We start from the raw sequence: 24358 nt of genomic DNA, 5'->3' as shown, positions 1-24358 counted from the left end.
TGAGGCGAAGCAGGACACAGAAAGTCGTCGCAAAGGCAAAAAGGGCAAGAAGACCGGAAATGACTACCCTCCCGCGTGCTTCACTCTAAGTCAGGAGGAGATCGGGCAGTTTTTCACCTGCCTCGTAGGAGTAAAACTTCCTTACGGTTACGCGGGGAAGATAAGGAGATGCCTAGACCCAGCGAAGCAGAAGTTCAGCGGGATGAAGTCTCACGACTGTCACGTGCTGATGACGCAGATACTTCCACTTGCAATCCGTGGGATCATGGACGCGCACGTCCGTGAAACGCTATTTGGCCTATGCAACTTTTTCGACGTCATCTCTCGGAAGTCGGTTGGCGTGAGGCATCTCAGAAGGCTACAGGAAGAGATCGTGGTGATACTATGCGAGCTTGAGATGTACTTCCCGCCCGCATTCTTCGACGTTATGGTGCATCTGCTGGTCCATATCGTGGAGGATGTCATCCAACTCGGGCCGACGTTCCTACACAGCATGATGCCGTTTGAAAGGATGAATGGTGTCATCAAAGGATACGTTCGCAACATGTCACGTCCAGAGGGAAGTATAGCCAGGGGCTTTCTGACCGAAGAGTGCATCTCCTACTGCACGAATTATCTAGGCATCGAGAACCCCGTTGATCTGCCCGTCAACAGGCACCACGGCAGGCTCGCTGGATGGGGTCACCGTGAGGGTCGCCGCGAAATGCATGCCGACTTCGAGGGTCGAATCGCCGACTTTGAAAGAGCAAACCTAGTCGTGCTACAACACATAGACGTGGTCGATCCTTGGGTGGTAGAGCACAAAACCTTTATTGAGAAGACGTACAATGACCGAGGCCAACAGAGGACGGACGGAGATATAATCAAAGAGCACAACTCATGTTTCACGCGTTGGTTCAAGCAGAAGCTTCTGTCGTACCCTTTACATGAGGATTCTTCCGCGGAAGAACAACTCATATTCGCCTTGTCACAGGGCACCGAGCACAACCTGCTGACCTATGAGGCGTACGATATCAACGGCTACACATTCTACACCGAGGACAAGGACATGAAGAGCGATGGTTATCAGAACTCCGGGGTAACGATGGAATCCTACACCGGTAACGACAAGGACAGATACTACGGAAGGATCGAGGAGATCTGGGAGCTGAGCTACACTGGAGAGAAGGTCCCGATGTTCCGTGTCAGATGGGCCAAGAGTGTCCTAAAAGAAGATCGGTATTTCACCACCATGGTTATACCCGAAGCCAAATCCAAGACCGCGGGCGCAAACGTCACCGCAAAAAATGAGCCATGGGTACTGGCTTCCCAAGTGGACCAATGCTTCTTCATTACCGACCCGTCAAAGCCCAGTCGTGTTGTCGTGAGGAGAGGCAAAAGGAAGATCATCTGAATGGATGGAGTAGCTAATGAGCAAGACTTCGACAAGTATGGCGACCCGAAGATCGAACATGACGACGACGATGAAGTAGCAGCATACACCACAAAAAGAAGCAGGACCACCCTACCTAAAGGACGTCCGTTCCACAGAAGAACTCCATTTGCGAAAAAGAAGGGCAAGAAGATTGTGAACAGATAGCTAGCTAGCTAGCTAAGATCGATTGTATTTAAATTGTAGTCTTCATTTCTCGATTGTATTTCATGGGCACTTTTTGAACTATCATGAATATATTTAAATTTCATGGGCACTTTTTGAATTCATGAAAAAATATTGAATATTCATGAGGACACTCGATCTCGATCCCCCTCCATCTCGATCGCTATCCCCCCTCGCCGCCGAGCACCCCCCGCACCCTCCCCCGCTCCACCACCGCCGACGACCCCCGCACCCTCCCCCGCTCCACCGTCACAAATGAATGCAACTAAAAATCCAAAAAAACAAATTTGATTATATTTTCAAAAAACAAATTTGATTATATTTTCAAATAACAAATTTGATGATATTTTTTATATTCATAAATATTTTCATATAACAAATCTGATGATATTTTTTAAAAAATTATTACTGTTTCTATAAAAAATTATTACTATTTCATATTCATATTCATTTTCTAAAAAATTATTAGATGCAACAAAATAATAATAAAAAAATCTTACTTATGGCGCACGGCTGGCTCGTGCGCCATTGCTGTCTAAAAAAAGAATACTTATGGCGCACGGCTGGCTGGTGCGCCATTGCTATCTAAAAAAAGAATACTTATAGTGCACGGTCCCGCTGGTGTGCCATTGCTATGAAAAAAACATTCTAATGGCGCACCGCCAGGGGGTGCGCCATTAGTAATCTTCTCCCATCCATACACTTCGTCCCTCCCTTGTCCCTCCCTCTCGCCAGACACTTCGTCCCTCTCCCTCCACTGCGCCGCTCCCTCCCTCGTCCCTCCCTATTTAGAGCGAAACATGGCCCACAACGATGAGGCCGTCGGTTTGGGCGGCAAGCAATTCTGGGAGCTGTCCCAGGAGTTGGAGGAAGAACCTCACCGCTATGAGGGCGCCGCGGAAGACACCGATCCTGACTACACAACCCCTAGTGGCGTCGGGGATGACACCACTGATGATGGCGCCGCGGATGCCACCACTGATGATGGTGGCGCATGCACAGATGGCAGCCAACCGAAGAGGCAACGGAAGGACCGGTGCCCGAGCGTGCTCGGCACCGTCAGGGAGGAATTTACTGAAGTGAACTCCGACAGGCATCCGACGGCGCCCAAACACGTAGTCAAGGGGTACTCGGTTCAGCTCGGGTGCATTCTCCGGAGCACCGTCTCGATCAACACCGAGAACCTAAGGCATAAGGACCGAGGGAATTTGCGCAGCCTCCTCTTCACGAAGCTGCACGAACGATACAAGTTCCCCGCTGAGTTTGCAAACACACGTCTCTTAGGGAATAAAGTGAACGGTGCCGCCCTCACAAGGATGAGCACGGCCCTGTCTACTTGGAAAAGCACGGTGAAGGCAATGATTGAAAAAGGTGATAGTTATGAGAAGATCAAGGCGAAATATCCTTTGATGAGCAAAGATGACTACAAGGAGTTCAAGATCAAGTGCGAGAGCAGCGCAACCTCCGAATCAAGTCATTGGGGGAAAGAAATGCGGAAGTTGAACTTAGGGGTCCACCAACTCGGTCACGACGGTTACAGAGTGGCGGAACCTATATGGGACAAGGAGGACGCGGAGTGTGCCGAGCAAGGCCTACCGCCCCGCTTCGAGAAATACCGTGACAAGCAGACCAGGAACTTTCTCAGGGCCCGGTACAAGGAGGACCCGGTAACAAAGGAGGTTACCATGGATCCGAAGACCAAGGCGCTTGAGCTTGTTCTGGTAAGGAATACACCCCCGCGTAATTAGCTCCATATGGTTGCATTCTAATTAATCCCCAATATTTCTAAATGGTTCACGTTCCTTCCGCAGGACAATGAAAGCAGTAGCGTGGGGTCGTCTCAGAGCTCCCCTTTCGACACCCCTTTAAATAGGGCGTTGAACGTAATGAAAAACAAGGATAAGCTCAGTAAGCCGACGTCAGCTGGTCGTGTGGCCGGTAAAGGCTTGTCCACAAAATGGTCGTCATACTATACCGCTGGTGGGCGAAAGGAGAAAAAGACCAGCTCGGAAAGCTAGTCGTGCGAGGTTGAAGCACTCAAGGCACAAGTGGCGCGGATTCCGGAGATTGTCCAAGAGCAAGTGCAACAACAACTGGGAACGACGCTCAACGCCATGGTGCCTACGTTGATTCATCGGCTGACGACATGGATTGCGGGTGGCCAACAGGGGCCTCCCCCGATTCCCAGCTTCACGGCCAGCAACTCGCACAACGCGCAGGCGGCGCCATTGGTGTCTCCGGCGGAGGCGGTATTCGTGTCTCCGACGCCGGCACGAGCATTGGAGCTTAATGCACCCGGGTGTACGCCGGCCGGCACCTCACCAGCAAGTGGCCCCTCCGTCAGTTGCACGCCCGCCGTTGGCGGTGCCTCGACATTAGCCGAGCTCGACGGCATCACGGTAACTAAGCCTCTCGGTCGATGACTTCATCTCCTTGCCTTTGACTGGGCATCCCTGACGCCCTACATGTTTTCGCAGGGTGCCGCCGACGTTCCTTGCACTCTACTGCACTTCGTGGGCGGCGAGTTGGTCGATGTCGCCAAAGGCAGAATCGTTCAACCGGGCAACCCTGTGTTCCACGGTAATCCGATGCCACCCACAGTATATAGGGTTGAAGTGGTTCGGGTGCTGCCAGGCTGCGACAGGCTGTTACCTCCGATTCGACCCGCTGGGGCTGACAAAGAAGATGAGATGACCCTCAGCGCCTGCGTAAGCTGGCCCCTGCTTTGGCCGAAGAGCCAGATTCGTTTGGGGACGGGGGACACCACCCCACAGACAAGACCGCCAGTCGTGCCGGCGCCAAGCCATGGCAAGAACGCCGCAACGCTACCGGACATGCCGGACATCCCTATGGCACAGGATCCGGACATGCATATGGCACAGGATCCGGATGACGACGACAACGACGACGGTACATTTACCAACGTTGATAAGTACTTTGCCGAACATGGGTACGGTGATGAGTTCTGCGGGCCTCCTTCTCAAGAACCCAACCAAGACGACCGCGATCTAGCTGGTACGGCGGAGAAACCCAATTGCAACAGGCGTCATCTGGCATTCAGTTCTCAGGAGACGCCTCCAGCTGCCGCCTTCACCGAGCCTCAAATAGCTGAGGTGCCAAATATTATCAGCCCCAACACGCTCAAGAAGGTGGTCTGTGAGCAGAACTCGGTCCCATTACAGCAGATCAAGAAGAAGGGACGGAAACGAAAGGCTAAAAAGGGCGCCGGTGCGAGCCAGCCGGCACCGAGTACGATCCGTGCTCAGGACGGGCCACCTTCACCTAAGGATATCTCGAGGAGGGTGCATGTGGTGGGTAGGGCGATGCTACCGACAAATATGCTCAATGATGCAACCGGTGCTATGCGGAGTCTGCATGACAGTGTTCTTTCTTTGGAGAAGCGGCGTCTCAGAGAGAATGATGTGGCATACCCGGTTTTCGTGGCCAAGGTGCCAGAGGGCAAGGGCTTTGTGGATGGCGCCATCGGGGGTACGATCGTCCTGCGGTTTGATGACATCTTTGCTATGTTTAACCTTCATCCGCTGCACTACACCTTCGTTCGGCTGTTTTTGCTGAGTATGGAGATGCGGATCATTAGAGACAAGACCCCGGACATTGTGATAGTCGACCCCTTCGTGCCAAGCTCTTGGGCAGCGCTGGGGACCGCCAAGTCGCGAGTTCACACCTCGAAGGCGTCATTCTAGCAAACCCAGATAAGGATAACTTCCTCGTGTCTTACTTTCCCGAGTAAGTCATCCCTTAACCGCCCTGAAACAAATGATTTCTTAGATTTCGATCGTTCTTTCTTTTTTCTAACATTTTGTGTTCTATGCAGTGACACACATTGCACACTCATCCTCTTAAGCCCGAAATATTCCATGGCCACGTATTTCGACCCGAACCGTGACTCCAAGATAGACTACACAAATATCAATAAAGTTCTTGATGATGTTCTCCCCGGCTACGCCAAATCTGGAGGCACCTTCACCAGGCCAGTTCGTAGGTACGACAGGCACGTGTTCGCCCACAATACTAAGTTCTGCTGCGTCAAGCAGCCGCCTGGCGGTCAGAAGGATGCCTACTACACCCTCCATCACATGCAGGCGATCGTACGGGATCATCATCACCTTCTGCTACCAGATAATCTCAAAGATTGGGCCGCGAGCTTGTCGGCAATCCAGGACGCGGACATCAGACAAGAATTCTTTCGCATCCAGTCGGAGTTAGCGGAAATCATCCATCAAGATGTCCTTCATACCTCGGAGCAGTTCTACCTCAGATATCAACCGTCCAACAGTGAGATAGACACAACGCTACAAATGCAGGCTGACAACGCCCGCGATTTCATGACCATCACGACAGACGGCGGCTTCATCCACGCTCCGGTCCCATGAGTCGAGTCGAAAGTAGTGATGCTACGTGTAGTTCTGAAACATTGATTGGCTCATGTTGTAATTAAACTTTAATGAATTGTATGTCTCTTTGGTTTGGACAGTCGTTCAACTTAGATGTAATCGATGCTATTTATTAGTAGGACCATGAATCGTGCTATTAATGTCTTGATTTTCTCTTCCGATCCTTTTGTTGCATACTTATATATTGCTTATGTATTGTCTGTTGTTTGGCTTGTGCATAGAGATGTAGTCGTATGTCGTGTACAAGGGTAAGGTTCCCGGAGTCTACGACGACTGGGAGGAGTGTCGGAGACAGTTTCACCGTTTCAGCGGTAACAGTTACAAAGGATACACCACTAGGGCGGAGGCGGAATCTAGATACGCCCACTATCTAGCGGGAGAGAGGATGGAGCGTTGGAGGAACCGGATGAAGACCAGTTTCATCGCGATGATGCTCATCGTGATGACCGCAGCTCTCTTCTATGTGATGGTAGTTTAGATGATCGATGTCGACTTGTAATGTAAAGACAAACTCGCTACTCGCGTCTCGAGACTTGTAATGTTTTATCTTTGTTCGGTCTTTTGAATTCGGAGACTAATATGATGAATTGTATTCGGAGACTAATCTTCTATTGTATTCGATGAATCTGCTGTTGCTGTGTGCTGCTGTCTATATTCTGTCCAATAATATATTTTATAACCTGTGCAAAAATCAGAAAAGTAAAAAAAATAAAACCTAATATTTATACTAATGGCGCATCATCTCAAAGTGCGCAATTAGTATGCCAAAGGATATTAATGGCGCATCACTACACAGTGCGCCATTAGTATGCCAAAGGATACTAATGGCGCATCACCCCACAGTGCGCCATTAGTATGCCAAAGCACGTGGGTAAATATGCCCCCCTGGGAGGCATACTAATAGCGCGTGGTGGTCTATACTAATGACGCATGGCGTGGTGCGTCATTAGTATATCAGATACTAATGACGCACCAGTGATACGCCATTAGTAAAAAATACTAGTGGTGTGGTACTAGTGACGCACCAGTAGTGCGCCATTAGTAGGCAAAACTGGTGCGCCACTAGTAAGTCTTTTCCTAGTAGTGTTGCGTCCGTCGTGAACTAGCTAGCTTCGGCTGGCCGCGGTAAACGCGTGAGCTAGCTAGCTAGCTCCGGCTGGCCGCGTGGTCCCGATTGAGGGTGAGCGGGCAGGGAGAAGTTACCACCACCTGGCACTAATCAGGTTTAATTTTTGGCTAATCAGTCATTAAGTTGATGTGGTAGTATTTAGTTAAAGATAAGAGAAAAATGGTAGTTTTTGGCATAAATTTGTAAGGTGATAACTTATGAGCACGGTTTGGTGAATTGTGGTAGTTTTTTGTTAAATACTTCGTAGAATAACTGCAAACCCTTTTCTATGTTATATTTGATGAATGCCGCATAATTTTTTATCAGTACCATTGTTTGGGAATTAGTTTGTTTCCTTTTTTACACTACAAATTTCGTTCATGATGCAAGCTGCGGTCCACCAACTGGCTCTCTTAAAAATTGCCAGGTCTGAAATTTAAAGAAAAGGAAATACTATAAATCCACAGGTAATGTTGGCACCCTTGTTTGCACATGTGATCGGTGCTCTAAATGGTCCATGAATGTTAAAATGGACGCAGACCTTCAGGGTAAAGTTGAAGGCCTTGGAGATAGCTAAGTAAATACAATGGGATTTCTTTGCAAGTAGTCTCCTTGTGTATGAGCTCACTGCTCTAGAAATGAAGGCGATACTTCTTATACCTGACCTGTGTCATGACGATAGCTCCTTACTCTTTATATATTCATATCCACGTCTTCAGCTATTTGTACGTTCTGTAAATATTGTTATTGGGACATGCTACAAGTTACACATAATAAATTGATCCAATAGATAAGTGGTTAGTTTCAAGAATGGAGTGTTTTCGGTAGAATCTATGTATTTGAATATCATCAACTCTGGCTCTATCCCTTGATCTATGCATATTTGGAAAGTCAAAGTACCTTTAATATTTAAAGTGTTCATGTGGTTTGTCCACAAACAAGTCATTCTCACTAAGGACAATTTGACAAAACGTAACTGGACAGGATCTCGAAGATGTAGCTTCTGTGATCATGATGAATCTATCAAACACCTCTTTCTTGATAGCCCAATGACCAAAATTTTATGGTTGTCTGTTCATATAGCGTTTAACATTACTTCTCCAAATACCATCCACACGTTATTTGGGACGTGGCTAGATGGAGTTGAGTCAGAAATAGCGAAACATATCCGTGTAGGAATATGTGCTTTATTATGGGCTATATGGAACTGCAAGAACAATTTGGTTTTTAACAGAACAACACATATTCATTTCTTGCAGGTAATTTTTCGGGCCACTATATTGCCCCGACTCTTCCAGTTTCTGGGTGGGATCTTATGGCTTAATCTCTGATTGCGCAGGATTCATCTTTGTTTGGTAACCTCAGACCCTGAACCAGGAGTTGGAAGCGCCTTTGCCAGACTTTCCAATTGAACACGATGCGGGCGATGCAACTCGGCAAGGAGAAGGCTGAACCCTGGTGCTACACTACAGCAGAAGCTTTGGCAGTTTACCATGGCTTGATGTTCTAGTTGTCATCCGTATGTGGCCGCTACTCACTCAAACGGATGACAGGGAGCGTATGGTTATTGGGTCTATCCGTTGGGAGACGGTAGCGCAAGCTATCTTCAACCGGTTTGGATAACGGTCATGTAATATGATAGTTTAGTTTCCTATCTATTTTTATTCTGCTGGTTGTGGCTATCCCGTTTTTATATTTTTAGCTCTTTGAAAACCCTTTTGCTTTTTGAGACTTGGACACTTTGTTGGACTATTTGCTTATTAATAAAATGGCCGCATGCATCATTCTAATGCAGAGGCAGGGGATAACCTTCTTTTCAAAAAAAAGATAAGTGGTTAGTTAGAAAACAGAAAGTCAGTTAGGAGAAGTGGCATCATGCATTACGAGTTTATGACTGCATCAACTATGGAAGTCATTCATGATCGCTCATCGGCATTGACTGAATAAGAAAATACAGACGGGCAAGCTAGAGCACCTGGACAAAATCGATTAACCCTCTTGGAAGGTTAGCTTTGTACATGGCGTTTTCCTTGGCCCCTGCACTGTGGTCGGCGCACCGCATCGTGCCCAAGTTACGTTATGAGCTAACCGCATCATATGCAGGTCGCGTCACCGGACAAGATGACCGCAATTGAGTGGTTCGGCCGGGAAGATTGAAGCATGGGAGGTCGTGAAGGACGAACCGATGGTACTGCATAAGTTTCAATCTTCGAGTAAAGTACGGAATTTTGAATAAGAAGCTCATTTCTTTTCTTAGTCGATGGGCATTTGCTGTTGGAAGTGATTGTAAGAAAATTCTTGTTGTTGCTCATCCCACAGGTTTGGTTTGGTTCCACTCGAAATTTCCCTCCCGACAAAAATGCCGGAAAGATGGTTGTTCATTACGTACATCTCAACATGAAAACAAGACTAATGAAGTGACGTAAGGCATGCTCAGCATCCTTGTAAAAACCACAGTCCATATAAATGGGTGCTGCATCTCGAGTTCTCCACTAGTTCAGACTGCAAGAAATCTCTGGCCTTGGAACCACTGGATTTTGAATAAGAAGCTTATTTCTTTCCTTGATCAATTGGCATTTGCTGTTCGAAGTGATTGTAAATAATTCTTGCTGTTGCTGCAGGCATCAAATGCTTTCTATCAAGTTATCCCACAAGGATTATCTGACATAAACCAATTACCTCGGGCTTGGGCCCTTCGCACTTTGGCTGGCACTACTGATGATTTCTGCCACGCGTGCCTCATTGAAACCATGGGGACTCTACCTATTAAGAACTTTGTTGAAAGGATTTTTTTAGAAATGGACTTTGTTGAAAGGACTGTGCGCAAGGTTCTAGGAAACTAGTATATCAAGGCATCACGGGTCACAGAAAACCCAGATATAAACCACACAGGTAGCTATTGTACTTCTGTCAATTCTTTCTTAAACTGATAAAATGTCCGCTCATTGATGCCCAAGCACATATAGGTGTATTTTACTCTCAGTAGTATGATCATCTTCCCTTATCAATGTTTCTATTTTTGTAGTCCTCAGGTGTATGGGCAAATTTCCTTTATGATGCATCTTGTGGTCTTTCAATTGGCTCTCTTAAAAATTGCCAAGTATGGCATTTAAAGAAAAATACCGCAAATCCACATTCAGGGGGTGTTTGGTTCAGGGACTTTTTAGTCCCAGAGACTAGAAAAAGTCCCTAGGAACCAAACGGGAGGGACTTTTTCTACAGGGACTAGAAAAAGACTCTATTGGAGAGTCTTTTTTGACTAGTACCTGGGACTAGAAAAAGTTCTAGGACTTCTGAAACAAACACCTCCTCAGTATCCAAGGAACTATCAAAAATATATCAACCATCACCATCTGTGAATTCAGTCGTCCGGTTTAAACAACCAAATGTGTGTCTTCATTCAATTCAAAAAAGCACAGAGACATATTACATTGTCGAAAAATAGTTTGATTCTGAGCAATGTTCAATTACACCACAATAATACATTGTTGAAATAGGTTGATTCTGAGCAATGTTCATACTGCCCTGCTGTGCAGTACAGGGGAACGATCTCATCATTGTTGAGGACGGCGCGGAATGGGCAGCGCAATCGTAATGACCCTCTCAGGGTAGTAAGATGGCAGCGGGTACGTGCACATACTGTACGTTGGCATGTCGCGCCGGCAGCACGGACACGTGGCCGCCCTGCAGAACCATTGTGCGATGCAGCTTTCGTGGAAGGAGTGCAAGCAGCCGGGCAATCTTGTGACAAGTCCACGGTTGTTGTTGTCCACCAGCTCCTCCATGCAGATTGGGCACTCTGCCACGGTCACGTCATCGCCGCCTCCAGGAGCATGCGCCGGTGCCATCGGGGGCCTGCGGGAAATGGGCAAAATCTGTTTTTTTCAGTACATTTCATACAAAAGTGACAAACCAAGAATGAAAATTGACCGAAATTTCCCAAAATTTTGACATAAACCAGAGCAGAAGTGTATGTAGAATCTTTAGCAAATATACGTGTAAAATTTATACAGTTCATGCAGGAAAAAAAATTGGATGGTTGCATGCGCGGTGCCTTTCTTCTACTAATAAGTATCCCCCACCTTGAATTCAACTGTGGGGCTCGGTGCCTTTCCTCTAATAAATCCCTCTCTCCTAAATTCAATCGTGGGGCCGTTGTCTTTCTCTAAACATTCCATCTATGTTAAGCCAGGGACAGATGTTACGGAGGAAAGGTGAACCAGTCACATATGAATTTTTGTGCAGATTAGAAAAGGAATAAACAACAGATGCCACAGAAGGAAAGATGCTCCTCTCGAAAATCGACCGTGGGCAAGTGGGCGTGAGATAGCCTTGACCCAAAAATTTATTAGCCTCAACCTCATGTGGGCATGCTCATCAACAGAGTCGCCCCGTACACGGAGCAGTGACAGTCGCAACCTTCGCCCTCCATGGGAAAGAGAAGAATGGGGAGGAGTGCTCGAGGAGGTGGAGCACCGGAGGAAAGGAGGCTTGACGCACCTAGAGCACTGTAGGAGGGAGGGCGGAGGCGGATCGGCGCTGCTTCCCTCTGCTGGTTGCCAAGGCCGCCGCGCTAGGGGTGGAGATTTGGAGAGGGGATGAAAGTTAGGGTTACAAAAGGTTGGTTGCGGTTTATATACCACTGCGATGTCTGTGGGCTATTTTGAACTGGGGCTCGACCTGAAAATTCAAATATGGCCAAAATTCTTGGCCCGGTTTGTACTAATACCGGGCCCAAACAAGAAGGATGAATTTTGGCCAAAATTAATTTTTTTGGGCGAAATCCAAAACTGGACATCATCGGTGAGGGTGCGTTCAGAATTTTACTAATCCCAGCCTAGCAGGCTCCCTCGGTGTCACGAACTAAAAATGCGGCCCACTCCACGTACCGCGTCACGCTTCCCATTTCAGTGAACCAACCGGGCATGGGGACCTCCTATTTGGCGCACAACGCGCTGCAAAGACAGCGAGCGCGCACCCCGGCTCCCCTTGTGCCCTTTTGGGCCGGCCCATGTACCGGGCGAGATGCCCACCTTTTTTTCATTTTGCTTTTTATTGTTTTTGCGTTATTCTTTTTCAAAATAATTTAGGATTTAAAAAAATTCAAAAATATGAATTTTGAAAAAAGGTTTAAAATCATAAAATGTTCGTGAATTCAAAAAATGTTAGGAAAATCCTAAAATATTCATGATCTTGAAAAACGTGGGTATGTTCGAAACAAATTAATGCCCACAGATTAAATAATGTTCATCTATTTTCATAAATATTCAAAATTTCAAAAAAAGTTCTTTAATTCCTAAAAACCTTCATGAATTTCTATAAACTGTCCACAATATTCAATTTTTTGGGGGAAATTTCGAAAATTGTTCCCAAATTTTAGAAACACTTCACAAAATTCAAAAATGTGCCTTGATTCAAAAAAGTATTCATGGCCTTAAAAGAATATTCATAAAAAGTTCCTGCATTTCAAAAAATGTTCCCAAATTTCAGAAAAATGTTCGCCATTCAAAATAGCTGGTCGCAAATGTTAAAAAAAATGTTTGTAAATTTGTAAAAAAGTTCACAAATTTATAAAATGTTTGTGATACAACAAAGTGTTTATGTATTTGAAAAATGTTCACTATTTCAAACAAGAACAATAGCTTGATGTTCATACAAAGTATCCCATTCAAATTTTTATTATCTTACATACACAACAATGCAAAGAGATAAATGAGCAAGTAGTAACCAACCAATTAGCCAAGGAATTCGCATGACTCTAACATAGTGTCTTAGCAAGGCGCGACATGACGCTGCACACAGCATAAACATGTGAGTTAATATTCAGATCTTTAATATTTGATTTAGTAGCAAAATAAAATGGTGTAGGACATATACTCATGGAATTCTATGCAATACATGCCATGAAGAGCAAAAAACAAATACCAGGAGAACTTCTTCTTTTGCAAGCATATGTGGATGTTGAAATGGTTATGGTATGAACCTTCCAGATTAGCCTTATAGGGCGTACAATGCAGAACGAAGTACTTAAATACTTACATATCATGAGTTCTAACAACAACCTATTACTTAAGAGTGGATACTTTGATCGTCGGTGGTTGAGACAAACACTTTGACCAAAGAGCCAAATTGTCGACAAGCAGCACAGTGATGTTTATTCCTGTTCGTTAGTGAATCATCATTTTCTCGGTAGCAAAGTACAAATTTGATAGACCATAAGGGGTATTCTACCCTCATTCATGTAGTATATGTTTTCATAGGAGTTGGTACACTAAAGTGCGGGACTGATCATTTTCATTATCTTTCACAAGTAAATTTCTTCTCCTGCATACCAAATATGTAGGGCCTCCGGGTTTTGCTCTCGTACGGAGATTGAGGGAGTCTTTTGAAATGTCATGCGATGATTTTCATGTTACTCTATAATAGTCTTTCTCCAACCTGATCATTTTAGAATAAGCTTTCCTTTTTTTTTTTGCTCTTTCTCTTATCTTGATTTATTATTGTTTTCATAGATGTGAGCTATGTGCGCAATATACATGATTCTTTGCAAAGACAACAACAACAATACCCATTATAGGTTCTTTTAGCTCATAATTCTTGAGGATCTATGGCTGGAAGAATAAACCGAGTGATCCTGTCTTGGTGAAGACCGACTGCTGATACTCTGTCCGTGAGTGAGCTGATCGTCCATACATGCTACGTACGTACACTCTTGGACCAAAGTAATTATGTATAAGTAGAAAATACAAAGAAAAAAACAGATAGATTACACCCCGAATAGAAAAAGAAAGCAGAAAAAGGGAGGCAGGCGGCATAATTTTCTGTTAGTACCATCGTTTGGGAATTGTTTTGTTTCCTTTTCTTTTCTACACTACAAATGATGCAGGCCGTGGTCCGTCTACAGGCTCTCTTAAAAATTGCCAAGTATGTCATTTAAAGAAAAATACCGCAAATCCACATTCATCACTATCCAAGGAAAGGAACTTGTCCGTAGCAAAACAGATCGGCCATCATCTGTACAATGTGTTTATTCAGTTCAAAAAAGCAGAGCGACATATGACACTTTCACGAATTCATGATTCTGAACAATGTTTCAACTACACCACATTACATTGTCGAGACCTGAAATCATCCTTCTCCACCGGAAGATGTAGCTGGCCACGAGAAACATACTGCCGTGCTGTGCAGTACAGGGACAGTGCACCAACATGCTCGTGCCGATCTCATCAGTGGGTGTCGACAGAGGCCACACGCCGGAACAACGGTCCATCGCGCACCCGATTCAGTACTACGGGGATGTAAGTGACCCCCGGGGGCGTGTACGGGGCCGTACGGCGTTGTCGAGGACGGCGCCGGATGGGCCGCGCAACCGCCGCGGCTGTCTCCGGCGAGGACGCGGCCGTGGTCACCTTGTACGCCGTCATGTCGCGCCGGCAGCATGGGCACGTCGCCGCCCCGCGGAGCCACTCCGTGATGCATCTTTCGTGGAAAGCGTGTGAACAGCCGGGCAATCTCGTGACGATTCCGCTTCTGTTGGCCGCGGCGCCGGCGTCGGCCACCAGCTCCTCCATGCAGATCGGGCACTGCGCCGCCGCCGCGTCATCGCCGCCAGAAGCCATCGAGTTCACGTCCCAGGTGCAGCTTTCGGTGGACGATGCCTTCCAGAAGATCTGCCGTCTCCAACTCGTTCCGCTCGCCTTCTCGCTTGTGAATTGTGATGATGGATGGGGGGCTGATTTATAAACACGCAAGTGGACGGATTCGGGCCGGAGTCGGACTCACCAAACCGATTTCTAGCCAGAAACAAAGCTAGCCGAAAATAAAGATTGGCATATATTCATCGCTGGTTGTGTCGAACTGTCTCCTAGAACTGGGTATTATCTATATCTTTTCTCTTATACGTTTTTATATGTTCTTGTATGGATTTCTTTTAGTCTTTCATTTCTTTATTTTTCGTTTTTCTGCTTTTTTCATTTTATTTATTTTTTTCCTTTTTAAAAAACTTCACCCATTTCAATTTATTTTTGATTTCATAAATATGTTCACAACTTCAAAAAAAAATTGTGTATTTGAAAAAATGATTGTGTTTTCAAATTTTTGTTCAGAGTTTCAAAAATTGTTCATAGGTCCGAACTATATTTGCTTTTTTTCCAAATGTTCCTTGGAGTTTCAAACAACGTTCATATTTTCAATGCAATTCATGCTTTCAAAAATTGTTTGTGTTTTCAAAACCTATTCGTGTTTTTTTTAATTGCATTAAAAATCTGTCCAGCATTTAAAAAATCATGTTTCCAATTTTTTCATATTTAAAAAAATCTGGGTTTTCAAAAAATATTGGGCATTTCAAAATTGTTCACCATTTTCAAGGAAAGGTTTCGAATTTTCCAAAACTGTGGCAAATTTTGACGATGCAGGGCTTTCTTAAATATTTTGGGCTTCCCATCAATCACCAGTAGCTATTAGTTCCAGTGGCTGGTAGCACGCGTTTAGTATTGGAGGTCGAGTTTTATTCCTAGCATGTGCACTGCATTTTTGGGATTTTTATCTCGCTGCTACAAAACACAGCTCGCTTAGCCCCAATGGGCCAGCCCAGTCGTGTGGACTCCTATGCGATGCGCTCCTGCATGACATAAAATGTGTCATATACCTATACTAGTAAGCGTGCACGTGCAACGCACGTATCCTAATAAACTAAAATAAAAACATGAACTTTTGTATTGTTGTACCGAAACATTTAAATGTGCTGTCATACTCAATTTTTAATGTAATAATTTATTTTAGATAAGTCATAGGTCTTGTTTGACGGTGAAAGATTTTCATTGTTGAAATGTTGTGATTCCAAAATTCAAAATACAAAAATGAAAAAACTCGTGCATGTAACACACGACCAATACACATGTCTTCACATAAAATTAACGATCACATAAATGTATTGTAATTGTTACTTATTACAAAAATACTTAAAAATAACAACTAAGCAACATTATCTAGTAATCATCATTTGATGATGATCCTCTCTGGAAGGCCATCTTTTGATTCGATCTATAATGCTTCGTTCTAAGACTGGGATATTGTTTAGAACTTCATTTTCTTCATACTTCAAAATATGAACCAAAAAGCGCTTCCTCAGTTCAAAATCATCCTACATATGCATTATATAACATTGTTATTAGAAAAAAAAACATGAGTAACGTGTGTAGAAATGAGCATGGTGTGAAATACTTACCTTGGGTACTGGAAAATGTAGTGTTCCATCATGCCATGAGTGCATTAAATTGAAAATCAAATAACCAGATAGGGGACTGCATGTATAAAATGTTACATGTGAGTTGAATGAATCAATTAAGAGTGTGATGTATTGACAATATTCTTACCCGTATGGATTTGTGGGAACAACAGGAACTTTGCATCCCCATTTCAAAATGTCGTCCTTAAAGGCAGGGTTTGCAGTTTGAAGTGCAAGGTTTAGATCGTTGACCATAGTTTTAAGTATATGCTTTCCAAAAATAGGTATTGAAAGCGGGTCTAAAATAGAAACAACTTTTTTTTGTTGGTCCAAGATGAACAACAAAAATAGTCCAAGAATATCACAAGGCAATAAAATCTGCAATGACGCATCAATCATTATCATTTATTAGGACCAAATAAACAATGACTTTGAATTGAAATCTTACCGTATCACATTTTGAGATATGATACTCGTTGCTATTAGGCCAGCTATCAAATAGTTGTGCCAACATAGCAATGTCCATACCATCATGATGACTTGGGGACTCGTGCATACTGGGACATGGACTACAGTAATGTAAGAAAACATGAGTAGAATGAGGCAAACTGTAAAATGTGATTATAATAACTTACACAGAATCGTAGATCCATATAGTGTGTTGGGACGTCTCTAGCAAGCTGGACGTCGTGGCATGCTAGTATCCTCACAGCCATGTTAAAACAATCAGCATCCATGTACTCATCATTCTTTAATATGTTCTTTAATTGTCTCAAGTTCAAACTAATAGGATAAGGTTGAGAGCTTTTCACCCATTCGCTCCTGTGAAATGGGAATTCTGTCAATTATAATTATACATGAGTAATAATTTATTAGAAAAAAAGAATTGGAAAAATGTGTCTTACTCTAGCAAAGGGATATCATCAACCATGCTGATGAACAAGCAAAGTTCATCCATTAAGTCGTCGTTTGTTGGAGTGAGAAACGGCGAAAGGATAAATGATTGCGAGATGAGCTCAACTTGTGATGATGAGTTGGATGCTTTGGGTTTGTTAGGAGGTCTTTCGACGATCATACAATCGGTGGGATCCGTGTTGGTTTCATCATCATCAAGTCTCGGTTTCTTATATCATCATCATTGAATTCCGAGTCGACTAAAATGACAGCTAATTTTATTCTAAAATCTGTCATATGAACCTAAAGTGAAGTAGTAACAAGACTTAATTTTCAAATAATGATAAAATACGAAATAATTAGTATCATGATATGATGCAAATTATACCTGTTCGGGAGTGTCAGACAGACTATCTCCCGTGAAGTACTCCATGTAATTTAACATCCAGAGACCACAAGATGACCTGGATGATTACAAATTTTTGATATGATTAATAACAAAAATATTATATTAATACTAAAATATTAGTATTATAAAATGATGTTGACCGAACCACAAGTCATATCAGACACGCTCGATTAAAAAGGAATTGAACAACGTTTGCCGCTAATTTAAATCAAATGACCAAAAGGGCTATCAATAAAATAATTGAATTTGTCAACACATATTTTTTATTATAAATCAACTGAACAAAAGGCTATCAATAAAAAAATGAATTTGTCAATGCATAATTTCTTTGAGAGGAACCCATATAATTATTCCTTCATCGAATGGGTTGTCGATCATAGATATTAAAAATAAAACAAAAGGGACACGGCCGATGATCCATTCGGCGACATAATTTGGCCACGCAAAAGAAACCAGAGGTTGCATTGCAAAAGGAAAGAGAGCAACCAGAGGAACACTAATGAGGAGCTTCGGGCGAAAAGAAAATTAAAAAAAAGAGCAGCTGGTGCAAAGTATCTCAGTCTCCCTGCACACTAATGTGGAGCAGTCGTTTTGTCACAACAGTATGTGTGCGTGGTGAGACGGTGAGAGACACTCACTTTGCTTTCTCCGCCGCACGCCGCCGGCCGCCTTGTGTGGAGCAGGGCGCACGCCGCCGGCTGCCTTCTCTCGAGCAGGGCGCATCCTCTCCCGCCACGACGTCTTCTGCCCCCCCCTCCCCCTCCCCGCACCACCACCACCACCACCACGGCCTCACCCCGTCTCCTATCCCCACGACGGCCTCGCCTCGCCGGCTCTTATCCCCACCACGGCCTCGCCCCGCCGCCTCCTCTCACCACCGCGGACTTGTCTCGCCGCCAACCCCGTGGATCTTCCCTAGATCGACTCTGCCGCCGCCATCATACTGCCGCAGAGCAGATCGAGATGCGAGATGCTGGACACGATGCGGGAGCAGGCATCTTGAATTGGACCGAGATCCAGTGCGTCGACCTCACACAGTCTCTCCGGGAAGGAGTTCGCAGCTCGCGTAGGTGTTCGGTTGCTGAAGGTATGTTGTTCGATTAGATGTTGTTAACGCACCTACAATTATCAGTGGGGATTTAGTCAGGTGACATTTTTTAGGCAACCATGTTGTGATAAAGCTTCTTAATTTGTGGATTTGAATATTGGGGTGGCTTAATTTTTCACTATCAGCTAGTTCTAATTGATGTTGACTCTTTGCTTTTTGAGACGTTGTAGTGTCGCAACCAAGTTGGTATCTGCACTGTTTCTATCAGAAATACATGTGAGTCCATTCTTTGACATCTGAACTTTGCTGATGCTTATGCCATTGTATGCACAACAGGCACCTTCACCACATTGTCATTCATTTGTGAGATGTTTCTGTTTCTCTATGTTGGCATGGATGCATTGGATATAGAGATTTGGAAGATTGTTAGCGGAACACATATACAGGTATGCTATATATCTGCTTCTTTCCATATGTGTAGTAACATATTCGTTGTTCAAATGTATAATATGCAGCCTAATGAAATGTATCGCCTTGAGCACCATTATATAGGCCAGATCTAATGAGAGGTGCTGTGTGAATTGCATTGTCATACAATAAGGTAAAGAATTGCATTGGCATACCAAATCTGTTGATCAAATGTGCTTTAGGAATGCTATGCAGGGTAAAAATAAAAATAATAGCATACCAAATGTACCCTGTTAAGCATAAATGCTCTGAGTTATATTAGGAGGCATACCCATCATTCTGAAGACTGCTCTTAATATATTCTTCTCTTTTCCATGTTGTAACATCTAGATCAGTCCACTTATCGGATTTTAATTCCATGTGCTTGGATGCATATTTGAATAAATCCTCCAGTCCTTCTAGCTGGTGTACCAAAAAATGGAAAAAGTATAAGCATCACAAGTGAGAAATAAGAAAAAAAAAGCTTATTAGAAAAGATGGGGCAGTAGGATGAAGTGCAGACCGTATCAGTGAGGTCCTTGCGGCTCATGTATGGGCCTAGCGAGTCGAGCACCTGGACACATTTTTTTCTGGCATTTATAACACATAGGTACCAGTGAACGTCCTCCATGTTTATTGGAAAGTATACCTGAAGAAAATGATTATTTTAGTTGTACTTGTACGTGGATGAATCGGTCATTGTAGCTGTAATTCATCCAATTATGTAGGACACAAAGACTAACCATATCATTTTCCAAATACGTTTTGGCTCTGTTTAGTACCCATGCTGGTGCAGCATCCATGTCATCTGAGGGCAGATAGCTACCGATCTTTATCATCTTTGAGATGCATGCATTCTCTAAGAACACACTTCCACCTGACCTTACTTGTAGATGCTCCGTAGCAGTCATGCAATTTATGTACGTATTTATGACCTACAATTAAAAGCATACATAGTATATTAGATGACACATACTGATAATCAAATAGCATCTTCTAGTCGTAATGCGATAATAATAATAATATACTCACTTCGTCGCCAACCCATTCTCCGGGAGTTAGAAGAGATAGTAAATGTCTTTTTTTCAAAAATGCGTCGCCGATGCTCACTAAATTTCTTTCTTTGCTTGGTTCAGACCGGATATTTTCTATAACAGACCAATCATCGCCACTGCAGGCATAATCTGTCACGATGGCAATGATAACATGTAATGATAATAACACAAAAACAATAATGTAGCAGTACAAGGACATTGAATGTTTTGTTCCGTGCCTTGTGGAGAAACAACATAGTCTTGTGCCTTCTTAGGCTTGTTATGCCGTCGTTTATGTTTATTTATATGCACGGGCATTGTTAGCTCGTCCTCTATAGTCTGAAGCCCTTCCGTGTCCCGTGTTTGTGCTAATTCCTCATCCTGAGCTGCCACCATTTGTTGACTTGTTTCGTTGTGGGTTAGTTTCTGAGAACAATATTGAATGAATTACCCGTGTGTAGGATATAATATAATTAGAATAATTTGGGAAGATATAGTTGGAAAAGGAAAGTCACATGTGTATGCTCAGAATCTTCATCCTCTCTGTTTGCTATGTTTTCTTCAAGAATAGGTGTATATTCTGGGCTATCCATGCAATTATTTTCCTCCACTTCATTATTGTTGAGTATCTCACTTGTTTCGTCATCGCTAGGTAGCTGAAACCCATGGTAGTATAATATTATAAGAGCGTGAATATATTTTTGTAATGATATTGTACTAAGATAATTACAAACTGATCTTTGGCGTTAGACATGTGGAAAGAAAACTTGCCTCTGTTGATTCGGGGATTGTATATCCATCCTGTGTTATCACAGCATCAAAAAGCATGTTTAGTGGACCCTCCCTAATGGACTCTTGTGTAGCCTTTGTGGAGTCGGGATCTGTATCCTCTTGTACGGTTATCACCTCTTCAACCTGCATATTCTTTGTATCCTCCATAGTAGATTCTTCTTGTATCACCTCTGCCGCCTCGGTGTTTGTATCCTCGTCTTTCTTTACATCTTCAATCTGCATATTATCTATATCCTCATCCTTTGCTACCTTATTGATGTTTTCCTGAAAACCCAAGCATGACATTTCTAGATAGAAAACTTTGTATAGGAAGAAGAGAGATATAATATGTCATTACCGTGTCGATGGCATCGGCAGTAGTACCGGATCTGGTTGGAGATTGACCCGCATGGGGCACCGATGACGATGGCGCCGACATGGACGATGACGGTGCTTCACCAAGGGCTAATGTGTGCGGCGCGGTGGAGAGACTTGTTGTGGCGGTTTGTTGGGATGCGGCTGAGAGATCGTGAGGGGGGTGGAGGAGGGGTCTAAAGTAATGGTATCAGGAAATATAAGGCAGAATCGTGAGAGAAAGGAAATAAGGCAGAATCGTGGGAGAAAGGAAACTACTATCGCGATAATTGGGGACTCCTGATTGCTATCATCCCCGGATTTATCTGACGCCCAGAATCTTATCTTGTGCTTTTTTTATACCCCAGTTTGCCAAAATTACTGGAGTTATTTCCGTAGTGCATTTTATCTGCATAAATATTGGGTGTGGCCCACCTTCCTTCTGTAACTACAGGCTGTGTAATAATTCAGAGAAGGCACACCCTTTAAATATTTGTCAAACTTAATTTTTTGTTTTTGAAATTAAGGCAACTGCGGGGACTACCAACAGGCGGCGTACCTGCTACGTGTTGGTGATGAGCAAGCTAGCCAAGGGGCAGCATAGTGAATCGATGAAGAAGCTGGAATCCTAATAGGAGGAATATTTTCAACTAGTTTGTCGCATGTTGGAGGAGGTATTCTCGCCCACTGTGGTTATCCAGCATTTTAGCCTGTTACATGCCTTATCTTCTTTTCTGAATTCTATATAGTATATTCTTTCGATTTTTTTCTGTAAAAACAAAGCATGTGAGCTCATCTGCTATAGATTCGGGAACAACATATGTGCAACATAGTAGTAATAACGCCTTTTAACTTCAATATATTCCATGAATGTCATAGATTCTTCCAGTTTTCATTACAAATATATCAGAGAGCATAGCACTTAGGCGTTCAAGAACATCTTTAATAGAACAGAATTCTGGCTGCTAAATTTAGATAGTACAGAATATACAACACAAAGTGTTCCTTATTATGGATGATCTGACACCATGACGTGGCATCATTCCACCATCTTCTTCTATTTGAAATAGGTTTACAAGTTGGCACATCTGGAGACCAATATAACCACATTAAAGCCTCAATTCTCCTGAACACGAAATATTTGTCAACCCTGAATCAGCAGAAATTATGAAGTGATTCGTGCATGGCAGGACTTACGGCTACTAAAATGATAAACTTCTAAGGAGCTTCTTTCATAAGTTGGTTTTCAACACAAACATAGTAGGGGAAAAGAAATATTGGAATAATGCACTTGCCTCATCTCTCCAAAACATCTTTGTAGACAATGTTCTTGGTGCTTTTCCCGGATTTATCGACATCCTTGTTTGGCTTGGCCAAAATCCATGTTGTCTCTCTCGACACTCCTCTTGACAATGCAACATATAGCTGACCATGTGAGAATACTGGCTCGGGAAGGTAAATGCCAACATTTGGGATGGTCTGACCCTGTGCCTTGTTAATTGTCATCGCAAAACTCAGACGGATGGGGAACTGTTTTCTCTTAAGTTTGAAAGAAAGTGAGATGTCCTCCGAGGGCGACATAGGGATCCTAGGTATAAACACGCTCTTTCCAGCATGCTGACCACCAACAATCTCTGCATCGATTGCATTATCCTGAAAGGCTCTGATCATAAGCCGTGTTCCATTGCATAGACCATTATGAGGGTCGAGGTTCCGTAGCAGAATGACCGGGCAGTTGACCTTTAATTTCAAAACATGTGGGGGCAAGCCATTTGGTGTGATCGAGTTCAAAAAATCAATTGTGTAATTATTCTGTAGGTCATCCTCGATTGAGTCAAAACTATGGTATAACTTTTCTTCACCTGGAAACCTGGAGATCATCTTGTCATTCAGGTCATCGACATGATCGTTCTTGGTCGATAGAATAGCACGTGCACTCATGTACTCTCTGGATGTAGCATTGGCATGCAACGATGGGAAGACATCTTCGATGAGCATGTTAATAGCTTTTTCATCCTCGGTATAGCCAATGACAATGTCGTCAGGGAGACGGACATAGTCGTCGCGTTCCATTGCCTATCCTTAGGAGGTATTCCGAGAACCAAGGATCAGCCTGTGCCCGCATATTGCGTGTGAGACGTATCTTGCGGGTCTTCTCCCAAAGATAGGATCTCAGAAGTGTAGCATCCGTGATCTGCGCTCTTGTCACACGTGTCACAGCGGGTAGGACCTGCCTGAAATCACCACCAAAGACGACAACCTTTCCTCCAAACGGCAAAGAACATTCCATTATATCCTGTAGTGATCTATCAAGCGTCTCAACTGCTTGACGTTTTGTCATAGCGACTTCGTCCCAAATTATCAAGGACGCCTATCTAAGCAACTCCGCTGTACCACTTTGTTTTGTGAAACTTGTTGGGGAACGCAGTAATTTCAAAAAATTTCCTACGCACACGCAAGATCATGGTGATGCATAGCAACGAGAGGGGAGAGTGTTGTCTACGTACCCACGCAGACCGACTGCGGAAGCGTTGACACAACGTAGAGGAAGTAGTCGTACGTCTTCCCGATCCGACCGATCCAAGCACCGTTACTCTGGCACCTCCGAGTTCTTAGCACACGTACAGCTCGATGACGATCCCCGGGCTCCGATCCAGCAAAGCATCGGGGAAGAGTTTCGTCAGCACGACGGCGTGGTGACGATCTTGATGTTCTACTGTCGCAGGGCTTCGCCTAAGCACCGCTACAATATGATCGAGGTGGAATATGGTGGCAAGGGGCACCGCACACGGCTAAGGAACGATCACGTGGATCAACTTGTGTGTCTAGAGGTGCCCCCTTGCCCCGTATATAAAGGAGCAAGGGGAGGAGGCGGCCGGCCAGGGTGTGGCGCGCCAAGGGGAGTCCTACTCCCACCGGGAGTAGGACTCCTAGTTGGACTAGGAGAGAGAGGGGGGAAATAGGAGGAAGAGAGGAAGGAAAGGGGGGGGGCGCCGCCCCCCTTCCCTTGTCCTATTCGGACTAGGAAGGGGAGGGGCGTGCGGCCACCTCTTGC

General features: G+C 44.1%; 1 protein-coding gene and 1 pseudogene across 1 annotated transcript; both read right to left on the bottom strand.

Moving 5' to 3' along the window:
• Positions 1-16103: 16103 nt before the first annotated feature.
• On the bottom strand, positions 16104-21360 carry LOC147981261 (uncharacterized; annotated as a pseudogene).
• Positions 21361-22599: 1239 nt separating this feature from the next.
• Positions 22600-23376, bottom strand: LOC147981260 (uncharacterized). Its single transcript, XM_087515918.1, has one exon. It carries the CDS (start codon positions 23374-23376, stop codon positions 22600-22602), a length of 777 nt encoding a protein of 258 aa, XP_087372044.1.
• Between the last annotated feature and the right edge of the window lie 982 nt (positions 23377-24358).

Source organism: Triticum urartu, chromosome 3A (genome assembly GCF_056163025.1).
Source record: "Triticum urartu cultivar PI428250 chromosome 3A, HENAU_Tu73, whole genome shotgun sequence".
In the NCBI taxonomy this organism is placed as follows: Eukaryota; Viridiplantae; Streptophyta; class Magnoliopsida; order Poales; family Poaceae; genus Triticum; species Triticum urartu.
The sequence above is the reverse complement of the archived record's forward strand: the minus strand, read 5'-3'. Positions and strand labels throughout refer to the sequence as shown.